Source organism: Nerophis lumbriciformis, linkage group LG17, assembly GCF_033978685.3.
Source record: "Nerophis lumbriciformis linkage group LG17, RoL_Nlum_v2.1, whole genome shotgun sequence".
NCBI classification, from domain to species: domain Eukaryota; kingdom Metazoa; phylum Chordata; class Actinopteri; order Syngnathiformes; family Syngnathidae; genus Nerophis; species Nerophis lumbriciformis.
The window spans coordinates 15,087,385-15,099,508 of record NC_084564.2 but is presented as its reverse complement, the minus strand read 5'-3'; the positions used below and the strand labels follow the sequence as shown (position 1 = coordinate 15,099,508).

Sequence of the window (12,124 nt, the reverse complement as noted above, 5' to 3'; positions counted from 1 at the left end):
ATATCCACACATTCTTGCCATCTCTGTCGTAGCATAGCTTTCGTCGGTAAAGTGTGCGGAACAAACGTCCAATTTCTTGCCACTTTCGCATCTTTGGGCCACTGGTGCAACTTGAATCCGTCCCTGTCCGTGTTGTTACACCCTCCGACAACACACCGACGAGGCATGATGTCTCCAAGGTACGGAAAAAAGTCGGAAAAAAGGAAAATAACAGAGCTGATTTGACTCGGTGTTTGAGAAAATGGCGGATTGCTTCCCGATGTGACGCCACGTTGTGACGTCATCGCTCCGAGAGCGAATATTAGAAAGGCGTTTAATTCGCCAAAATTCACCCATTTAGAGTTCGGAAATCGGTTAAAAAAATATATGGTCTTTTTTCTGCAACATCAAGGTATATATTGATGCTTACATAGGTCTGGTGATAATGTTCCCCTTTAAGTATATATACTGTATTTACATCGTGTGTATACAATGTTGATAGAGAGCTTTGAAGGCAACATAGGAGACTCCCATTAGCTGTTTTTTTATCTTTAGAATCCTAACCAAAAAAAAAAGTTAAAGTTATTGTCATTTTTGGTGATTTAACCCCCAATTCCAACCCTTGATGCTGAGTGCCAAGCAGGGAGGTAATGGGTCCCATTTTTATAGTCTTTGGTATGACTCGGCCAGGGTTTGAAGACGTGTGTTCTTGTCTCTCATAACGATTTTGAATGATAAGCAAAATTAAAAAAAAGAAAAAAAAGTGCAGTCCCCCTTTAAAAGACTAGATAGGACGGCTCTAGTCTGACGGGATGGTGCGGAATCCAAAGTATTTATCCTCTAAGGTAGGAGCCCCAACAAGAATTGTTTCACTTTTTGTTAAGATCTTTATTCCTATCTCGTCTTTGAGCGTATAATTTAGGTCACTTTAAACAAAGCATGATATCTCAAACGGTAAGAAAGAATGTATCATTATGTCCGAAATGACTATAACAAGCATGAAGTGATGAGAGGCAAAACTTCTTCTAACAGTTAATTTTTTTCTTCAACCAGGATGCTAGTATTTTGGTCCAATGTGCACTTTGTACCAAACAGTTTACGAGGTAATTGGGAACCTACGAGTTCATCCAAGAGCTGCAAAGAGGATTAGAATGGCTGCTTAGCTTAGTTACCTCCAGTGAGGATGAGGACGAAGGAGGGCAGCTGCACCATCTGTCTGCCAAGTGGTCACTTCTCTGCCGCGCTCAATGGAGACCAGTCTGGAGCTGGACGTCTTGATTTACCCCAATGAGGTGAGGATCGCAACCCCCGAGGACCTCCGAGAATGGGAGCTGGAAACCGCCAGTCAGGTGTCCGAAGCTGCCTACCCTCGACTCTTTGTGGCGCTCTACCCTTACAACCCTGCGGCCATGTCGCCCAATCCTGACACTGCGGCCGAGGAGTTGCCCTTTGTGCCCGGACAGATCATCAAGGTAAGACCACCTCTTGTCTTTTCTTGTCTTGTTGACAATTTTAGAACTAAAAACATTTTGCCGCACTGACATTGATAATTATGCTCACTTTTGATTGACACTATGAGCATAGTATTAGGACCATCCTAGTCATATTTTTTTTGGTAAAAAGAGTTACAAGTACAATACAGGCCAAAAGTTTGGACACACCTTCTCCTCATTTTATGTGTTTTCTTTATTTTCATGACTATTTACATTGTACATTGTCACTGAAGGCATCAAAACTATGAATGAACACATGTGGAATTATGTACTTAATAAAAAAAGATGAAATAACTGAGAACATGTTTTATATTCTAGTTTCTCCAAAATAGCCACCCTTTGCTCTGATTACTGCTTTGCACACTCTTGGCATTCTCTGGATGAGTTTCAAGCACACCTGTGAAAACCATTTCAGGTGACTACCTCTTGAAGCTCATCCAGAGAATGCCAAGAGTGTGCAAAGCAGTAATCAGAGCAAAGGGTGACTACTTTGAAGAAACTAGAATATAAAACATGTTTTCAGTTATTTCACCTTTTTTTGTTAAGTACATAACTCCACATGTGTTCATTCATAGTTTTGATGCCTTCAGTGACAATGTACAATGTGAATAGTCATGAAAATGAAGAAAACGCATTGAATGAGAAGGTGTGTTCAAACTTTTGGCCTGTACTGTGTATATATATATATATATATTTTTTTATTTTTTAGAAGAGGAAGATAAAGTTTATTGTTAAGTACATTTTTTTTCTTCAAGAATAAAGTATATTTTCAAGAGAAAAAAAGTTGTATAGTTTTGAGTAATAAATTACTTATTTTACCAAAAAAATCATATTTTGAAGAGAAAAAAAGTTGTATTTTCTGAAAAAAAGGTGTATGTATATAAAAACTTTTTCTTTCTTTTTTTTTTTATAAAGAGTTTTATATTTATTTTTTTTTGAAAAAAAAAATTGTATACTGTCAAAAGAGTCAAATATTTGAGTATATTTTCAATTAAGGAGTTATTTTTTAAGAAAAAAATTGAGTTTTTTGAGGAAGACTGGTGTTTTGTTTTTATTATTATACAGCTGCATTAATAAACAATAAGGTTAGAGCGATTAGATAACAATCGACAACATCGATTGTGAAATTCATCGGCAAAAACAAAAATATATACCGTATTTGGAGCCCACTTCCGGCCTTTTGCTGTCTTGGTACGCCACAGCAAGTCAATCGCATACATATACATATACATATACATATATATATATATATATATATATATATATATATATATATATATATATATATATATATATATATATATATATATATATATATATATATATACATACATATATACATATATATATATATATATATATATATATATATATATATATATATATATATATATATATATACATATATATATATATATATATATATATATATATATATATATATATATATATATATATATATATATATATATGTATGTATGCGCTCTACTACGGTATCGAGCACTATTTTTTGGATAACCTTATTAAGACATATATATATATATATATATATATATATATATATATATATATGTATGTGTATGTATATATATATATATATGTATATATATATATATATATATTTGTATATATATATTTATATATGTATATATATATATATATATATATATATATTTATATATGTGTATATATATATATTTATATATGTGTATATATATATATTTATATGTGTAATGTATATATATATATATATATATATATATATATATATATATATATATATATATATATATATGTATGTATATATTTATATATTTATATATTTATATATTTATATATATTTTGTGTAATAAAGTAAAACCATTTGTTTCCTCGTAGTAATTTATGTTGTTTTGCTACAATTGAATTTACTATAGTACTTTTCTTAAATGTGTTAAAATCAAGTTACGGGCTCTACGTAAAAGTGTACGTAAACGTGTACAGCAGATCATACTAAATAATCGTTTGACGAGTCGACTAATGGAAAAAATGGTGGCTGACTCGTCGACTATTGAAATAATCCTTAGTTTAAACCCTACTGTATAAATTGTTCCTTTTTTAAGAAAAAAATAATAATTTTGATAAAATCCTGTATTTTCCTGAAAAAAACAAAATGGTCAAAAAAGGTCACATTTTTGAGCAACAATTTGTATTTTTGTTAGAATAAATTGTTTTGAGAAAACTATTGTATTGTATTTCAGAGGGGAAACAATGTGTACAAAATATTTACTTGAAAGAGTTGGATACGTTTAAAGTTTTTGTAAAAAAGTCCTACATTGTTACATAGTAGTCACATATTTTTGCAGAATAATGTGTATATTTACAAGTAAGAAGTCTTGTATTTTTTAGGGAAAAAATATACCTTTCAGCAAAATGGTTGCATATTTAGTTCTTCATGTGTAGAGTGTTTGATAAAGTTCTGTATTTTTACGGACAAAATAAATGTTATATTTGAGAAAAAACGTTTTTTTTAAATGTATGTTTGGAACACATTTACCATGTTTTTCGGACTATAAGGCACACTTAAAATCCTTTCTTTTTCTTAATAATCGACAGTGCGCCTTATAACCTAGTGCGCTTAAGGCACTGATTAAATCTGGTTGTGCTTACTATTTGGTACATGGTGTAATGATAAGTGTGACCAGTAGAGGTCAGTCACACACAAGAGATACGTGTGGACTGCAGGTTGATTCCCCCTGTTCAATAAATGACACTAGCAAGTAAAAGTTAGCAAGCAAGCCCAAAACGTTGATGTTTAATCGTGAATATAGAACATTACACACGGCGCTCAAAAATCTGCTGTTCCTTCTGCTATTTGGGATCTGCATAAGTCCCGAAAATTTGCACGCATCCGCCATTGTAGTCCGCGCCGTGGTTTATAAGCTCCTTCTTTTTCTCTATCCTCTTGTTGTGGGGCATTTGTCCTCCGCTGTTGCCATTTCTAATACAAAGTAGCGTAGAGTTCTAACTTATATCTGTCAATAGACTCACTATGGAAACGCTAAAAACTACCGGCACAATAAGGATGACGGGAAGAAGACGCTGTCGAAGTGGAGGCACGTAAATAAGATTGCCCACAAAACGGCGCGTCCTGAAGAGACGGTCAGAAAGGAGCTTGAAGATGGTCTGTAAAACAAAATGTATGCAACATTTTGACCATAAGAACCACCATTACATGTTATGTGGACCACAAGTGTTTTAAATGGAGATAAAAAAAAAATCATAGTATGACCACTTTAATGCGCCTTATTTTATAATCAGTTGCGCCTTTTGTATGAAAAAGTAGACCTGAATAGACCCAAAGTGCGCCTTATAACCCGGCGCGCCTTATGGTCGGAAAAATACGATACTTAAAATAATAAACCGGTAGTATTCAAAGTGTGACCCAGGGGCCATTTGCAGGACACATCTCTTTTTTTATGGATCCGTGGCACGTTGTAGGAAAAAAATAGAGTAAGAAGGTAATAAAAAAAACTAAAATGTTGTTACTACAAACCCTGTTTCCATATGAGTTGGGTAATTGTGGTAGATGTAAATATAAACGGAATACAATGATTTGCAAATCATTTTCAACCCATATTCAGTTGAGTATGCTACAAAGACAACATATTTGATGTTCAAACTGATAAACTTTTTTTTTTTGCAAATAATCATTAACTTTAGAATTTGATGCCAGCAACACGTGACAAAGAAGTTGGGAAAGGTGGCAATAAATACTGATAAAGTTGAAAAATGCTCATCAAACACTTATTTGGAACATCCCACAGGTGAACAGGCAAATTGGGAACAGGTGGGTGCCATGATTGGGTATAAAAGTAGATTCCATGAAATGCTCAGTCATTCACAAATAAGGATGGGGCGAGGGTCACCACTTTGTCAACAAATGCGTGAGCAAATTGTTGAACAGTTTAAGAAAAACCTTTCTCAACCAGCTATTGCAAGGAATTTAGGGATTTCACCATCTACGGTCCGTAATATCATCAAAGGGTTCAGAGAATCAGAAGAAATCACTGCACATAAGCAGCTAAGCCCGTGACCTTCGATCCCTCAGGCTGTACTGCATCAACAAGCGACATACGTGTGTAAAGGATATCACCACATGGGCTCAGGAACACTTCAGAAACCTACTGTCAGTAACTACAGTTGGTCGCTACATCTGTAAGTGCAAGTTAAAACTCTCCTATGCAAGGCGAAAACCGTTTATCAACAACACCCAGAAACGCCGTCGGCTTCGCTGGGCCTGAGCTCATCTATGATGGACTGATACAAAGTGGAAAAGTGTTCTGTGGTCTGACGAGTCCACATTTCAAATTGTTCTTGGAAACTGTGGACGTCGTGTCCTCCGGACCAAAGAGGAAAAGAACCATCCGGATTGTTATAGGCGCAAAGTTCAAAAGCCAGCATCTGTGATGGTATGGGGGTGTATTAGTGCCCAAGACATGGGTAACTTACACATTTGTGAAGGCGCCATTAATGCTGAAAGGTACATACAGGTTTTGGAGCAACATATGTTGCCATCCAAGCAATGTTACCATGGGCGCCCCTGCTTATTTCAGCAAGACAATGCCAAGCCACGTGACTTCATAGTAAAAGAGTGCGGGTACTAGACTGGCCTGCCTGTAGTCCAGACCTGTCTCCCATTGGAAAATGTGTGGCGCATTATGAAGCCTAAAATACCACAACGGAGACCCCCGGACTGTTGAACAACTTAAGCTGTACATCAAGCAAGAATGGGAAAGAATTACACCTGAGAAGCTTAAAAAATGTGTCTCCTCAGTTCCCAAACGTTTACTGAGTGTTGTTAAAAGGAAAGGCCATGTAACACAGTGGTGAACATGCCCTTTCCCAACTACTTTGGCACGTGTTGCAGCCATGAAATTCTAAGTTAATTATTATTTGCTCAAAAAAAAAAAAAAGTTTATGAGTTTGAACATCAAATATCTTGTCTTTGTAGTGCATTCAATTAAATATGGGTTGAAAAGGATTTGCATATTGGATATTCCGTTTATATTTACATCCAACACAATTTACCAACTCATATGGAAACGGGGTTTGTAATAACAAAAAAGATTTGTCTTTAGATATGTTTTAGCCTTTTTATTAGTCTATTTCTTTACAAATTACATGATGACATAACGCCACCAACGTCTTGAGAGAATATTAAAAACAATATTTTTTGTTTTGTGAACTTAAAGGCAGCTGTTCTTTTTTTAAAATGTAAAATAGTTGACTATTGTTATTTATGAGCATATTTATAAGCACAGTATTGTTTGTTTTCATATACCTGGAGGCTACAGACCACTGCTGTTCACTCTGTATATTTAGCTCTTGGCAGCTCATACTGCAATTGAAGTTATGTGCAAATACTTGTTGAAGCGCCGTGATCTCCTACACTTACAGTCTGATACAGTTTTCAAAAAAGAAGTGAATTTAGATTAGTTTGTTTTATTTTTTTATTGTGATATCAAATACGCATTGAGAATCGTGGAAATTCGATTGAGTCTGCTATCACCACAACCCTATTGTATATTGTTGCAAAAAAGTAGCACAAAAAAAATCCAATTTTTAAGAAAAATGTTAATACAAGATATAAAAAATGTTGTTACATTTTCTTGAAAAAAAGAGAACGCTTGCAAGATCTTTTTGAAATGAATCATGTCAGACTGCGCAAGTGTCGCCACTGAAGTATCCCTGACAGGATCAAACGGTTTCCTGTGTTCTTTCGCTTGAATGAGCACATTTCTTCTCACTTCCTGTTTAAACTTACCGCCATTTAACTGAAGATGTCAGCAGCTGCGCCTGTTTATCGGTCGCCAACAACAAACCGCAACAGCCGAGTGTCTTTGCACCTGATCTAGGTGTTCGGGGACAAAGACTGCGACGGCTTCTACCACGGAGAATCGGGCGGCCTCTCGGGCTACGTGCCGAGTAACATGGTGGCCGAAGTCCCAGTGGATGACGACTATCTCAAGCATCTGCTCATGCAGCAGGGCTTCATCCCTGTGGACCAAACAGGTATTACAGTCACCAAGTCGCTTCTACGTGCTACATGTGCAGTTAGATAGTTTGTGTTTTAACTAGTGTGTTTATTGTACGTTTGTTTGCGTGAGATATTGTGTGTTTGTAATCTACTTCTTAGCTAGTGTGTTACTTTGTTAGTTTCTTTATAGACCATTCGCTAGCTTCTTTGTTCGTTCAGCTTAGATCGGTAGGTCGTGAGTTCAAACCCCGGCCGAGTCATAGCAAAGACTATAAAAATGAGACCCATTATCTCGCTGCTTGGCACTCAGCATCAAGGGTTGGAATTGAGGGTTAAATCACCAAAAATGATTCCCGAGCGTGGCCACCGCTGCTGCTCAATGCTCCCCTCACCTCCCAGGGGGAGAACAAGGGGATGGGTCAAATGCAGAGGACAAATTTCACCACACCTAGTGTGTGAGTGACTATCAGTGGTACTTTAACTTCTTAATTTGTGCCATTTCTGTTTAGTTTTTTCTATAGTTGATTTGTTTCTTACGTTGTTTTAATTAGTTATTCATATTATTAGTTGTTTAGTTACTAGCATGTAGTTATTTCTTTGTTATTCAAATTAGATGCTAGTAGGAATGCTATTAGTTTGTGTACTTAATTACTTTGTCCATTTCTTCGTTGATTAGTTTGTTTTTTCATTGTGTTGGTTCCTGTAGGAATGTCTTTGAGTCCTGATGTGAGCGAGGTGTCCAGTGTTCCTGAAGGTACGGTAGTACGCAGAATGGTGGCCATATTTGACTACGACCCCTGGGAAAGTTCTCCTAATGTTGATAGTGAAGTACGTGAAATAAGTACCGATACATTAAATAACATTTAATCTCAATTGTCTCTAATTTAAGATGTCATGATTTCTCCAACAGAATGAACTGGGCTTTTGTTCGGGTGACATCATTTATGTTTTAGGAGACATGGATCCAGACGGATTCTACTACGTGAGCATCTTGTTATTTAAGACTTTTGCAATTTTCTTCTTTTTTTTTTTTTTTGCTGACCAACTCGTTCTTTTTTCAGGGTGACCTTAAAGGAAGACATGGCTTGGTGCCGTCCAACTTCCTGCAGCCTTTACCGTGGGATTAAAATATTAGCTTGTTTGCTAATGAATACACATGAACAATTCTATCCTGCCAATGCTAATTAAATCTAAATTAATTAACCAGTTCTAACCTAATCCGTATGAACAACAAGACATTGAGTAAAAACAGAGCTACCTGTGCACTTTTATTGAAACAAACCACTTGTATAGAATACAAAAAATGAGTCCAAACTATATACAGTATATATATATATATATATATATATATATATATATATAAAAAATAAAAAAAACACATTTTGTAAGAATTTATTTAAAAACAACACAACAGCTTACATTGTTCAATGTTTTTCTATATATTTTTATACATTTTCTATTTTGGCCTTGCACAGTTGTATTATACCTTTTGAGCTTTGTTGCAAAAAAAATACCAGATAAGCAAATTATTATATTTAATCTTTTTTGTATTCTGTGTCAATATTTAAGCAATGTCTTTCCTGCTTTTGCAAATAAAAACCAACCTTTTAAAAACGCATCTTAAGCAGTGCTTATTCGATTTTTTTTTCCGCTATAGAGGAAAAAAAAGAAAAAATAACAACAGCATCAATTTATATAAAATTTTCAATTGAATGAGACGGAGTCGCTCCTTGGTGTCGATCCTCTGCAGCCAACAGTCTCGTCATCCATAAAGTAGGAAACACTACACAGTGCAGCAACGTTTAGTAGTGCTTTCTACTTTATGGCCGACAATACTGAACATCCGCTTCTTGATGCTCCTGTCGTCGTAGCACAACCTATACAACATATAATGTACATCCGAAAACACTTAGCAGTTTAAAGCATTGACGAACATTTCAACAAAAGACGATTTAATCCAGTATCAAACATCGGCTTGCTTGTCAAGGTCTTACCAGCGTTTGGCCTCCTCAGAAGAAAGAAAGCAAGAAGTGAACGTGATCTTTTTATGAACTCCGTCTGAACCACGTGCTTCACACAGGAAATGCTCCAACAGTCACACACACTCACACACGCACAAACACGCACACAAGCTATACAACGCACACATGACATTAAACACCTCCATCAAAGACATACACATGACTGTTAAGCAACAAAAGGCAGAACAATGCAAAAATATCGGAAATAAAATAGATGTTTTTTAATGTTGTTAGTTTTTGTGTGTCGTGTTTGTCTCATCGCACAAGTGCACACATGAAAAATGCACACACTTGAAGGTGTGACAGATAGCGTGCGCTCATCATCCCTTCTAAGGACAAAGTGTAGCCGTGTTTCAGTCGCGCGCAATGCTCATTTCATGCTTGTGGAGCCGCGTCGTTTGTCCACAAAAGTGTCTTAACATGACGAGTAAAATAGTCTCAGTTAACGTGCACTAAAAAAAATGTAATTATTGCTTTAATTCAGATGTATTAATGTAACTGGACCGTTGTATATGTGTATGAATCATATTAACACACACAGACACCGCGATTGCAAATTAGATCTCTTGCATGTATACACTCAGCAGGCACAAGACATTGAAACAACGTCGATTATACATACATGTCCTTTAAAACTGACCTCGAAACAACGTCGCAAAATAGTTGTATTTGTAAATTGCGACAATGTTGATGTCTTAACGTTGGATCCACGTTTTTGGTTAGCAAATGACTAAATTTCAATTGTCAAATCAACGTCATTGACATTGAATAAACGTTGTCAAAAAGCCTGTTGTTTCAACATTAAATGTGTGTTTTAGACCAGTGGTTCTCAACCTTTTTTCAGTGATGTACCCCCTGTGAACATTTTTTTAATTCAAGTACCCCCTAATTAGAGCAAAGCATTTTTGGTTGAAACAAAGAGATAAAGAAGTAAAATACAGTAATATGACATCAGTTTCTGATTTAGTAAATTGTGCAAAATATTGCTCATTTGTAGTGGTCTTTCTTGAACTATTTGGAAAAAAAGATATCAAAATAACTAAAAACTTGTTGAAAAATAAACAAGTGATTCAATTATAAATAAAGATTTCTACACATTGAAGTAATCATCAACTTAAAGTGCCCTCTTTGGGGATTGTAATAGAGATCCATCTGGATTCATGAACTTAATTCTAAACATTTCTTCACAAAAAAATAAATCTTTAACATCAATATTCATGGAACATGTCCACAAAAAAATCTAGCTGTCAACACTGAATATTGCATTGTTGCATTTCTTTTCACAGTTCTTTTTGACAGACATTTAAAAAAAATCTCACGTACCCCTTGGCATACCTTCAGGTACCCCCAGGCGTACGCGTACCCCCATTTGAGAACCACTGTTTTAGACTATTGGTTGGGAAATGACCAAAATTCAATGGTCAAATCAACATCAGGACCCAACATTGATTAAACGTCGTCAAAAGCATGTTGTTCCAACGAATTGCTCAACGTCAGGACTTAATCCTCAACGTTGTTCCAATTTCTTGTGCCTGCTGTGTAATGTATTTTTTTGGAGTTTGGAACACCACCATTTGGAATTTGACCACAATTTTTAAATCTTGAAAGTCTCCCAAATTTCGAAAGAGACCTCAGTTTGACGAAACTCCAGGCTCAATGCAATAATCTTTCGTTTTTTGGGGGGGGGTTTTGTCAATAGTAGAGGAAGTGCAAAAGAAAAACACACAAAGGAAGTGTTGTCGTTTAGGTTAACCATAGGAAGAAGAAAACGTTTCTTCGGCGCTACACAAAAAAAATGTTATACGTACGCCTCTGCATACCATTTTATCCTTAACATTAAAGAAAATAAAGAAATATAGATCAACTTACAACAAAGAATAACTTTACTAACATTGTTTTCAGTCTGTAACAGAAAATATTTAAAGCACATTAATTTGCCCGAATTGTAAAAAAAAAAAATCATAATAATAATACATAAACCCCTATTTAAATTATAAGCATTTTTTGACCAACTTGAACTATTTAATACTAAAAAAGAAAATCTCAATAAACTCAATGAATAATGATTCATTCAAATTGACTCAGGAGCACAATATATAAGACACTTTAACCTACAAAACAAAAATGAATGCAACAATTTCTGATATATATATATTTTTAATTCAATGTCGAAGTCAGGATTATTGGCTACAACGGGTACATTTTGCAGTGCACAGCTTTTCAAAGCAGGGTTTGAAGAATAATTCTGATAAAGCATGATCTCCGGGGTCAGATTAGATGCCCCCACCCGTGTGATTATGAAGAAAGGCAGAAACATTTTTGTCTTTTTAAGTTAAGGCTTTTTATTTTTATATCGCCATAGATCGTTAGTTAGCTTTTTAATACCCTTATATTAACCGAATGTTTAAATGTGACTTCAAACATTGTCTATACAATGAATGAAGATTTTATGATGGCGACAGGTTGACCCTGGCATGGATTGATTTATTTTGAAGTCAATTATTTTTAATGAGAAAAATGTTTTTAGAGTGTGAATATGTCATTTGCCATTTTTTTTCATGGCTCACAAAATTCTGACAAATATCCACGTCGGTGAAATGCAAGAAATTAAG

The 12,124-nt window shown here is 35.1% G+C and overlaps 1 protein-coding gene and 1 long non-coding RNA gene across 2 annotated transcripts; one reads left to right on the top strand and one right to left on the bottom strand.

The window, feature by feature from the left end:
- The first annotated feature begins 410 nt into the window (after nt 1–410).
- On the top strand, nt 411–8,837 carry LOC133614553 (RIMS-binding protein 2). The gene is made up of 5 exons (XM_061972596.2): nt 411–1,451; nt 7,370–7,526; nt 8,198–8,319; nt 8,402–8,473; nt 8,553–8,837. The coding sequence occupies exons 1-5, from the start codon at nt 1,227–1,229 to the stop codon at nt 8,616–8,618; spliced, it is 642 nt and encodes a 213-aa protein (XP_061828580.1). The 5' UTR covers nt 411–1,226; the 3' UTR covers nt 8,619–8,837.
- LOC133614554 (uncharacterized) lies at nt 4,233–9,549 on the bottom strand. The gene is made up of 3 exons (XR_009816596.1): nt 9,486–9,549; nt 7,279–7,511; nt 4,233–4,637 (listed from the first exon to the last, which is right to left on the bottom strand). It is a non-coding gene; the product is annotated as an uncharacterized lncRNA (long non-coding RNA).
- Nucleotides 9,550–12,124: the final 2,575 nt, after the last annotated feature.

Excerpts from the sequence above, each read along its gene's own strand:
- LOC133614553 (XM_061972596.2), top strand. The coding sequence starts at position 1,227 with ATGGAGACCAGTCTGGAGCTGGACGTCTTGATTTACCCCAATGAGGTG. Across the intron at positions 7,527-8,197 it reads CATCCCTGTGGACCAAACAG|GAATGTCTTTGAGTCCTGAT; the intron begins GTATTACAGTCA and ends TGGTTCCTGTAG. Across the intron at positions 8,320-8,401 it reads CTCCTAATGTTGATAGTGAA|AATGAACTGGGCTTTTGTTC; the intron begins GTACGTGAAATA and ends TTTCTCCAACAG.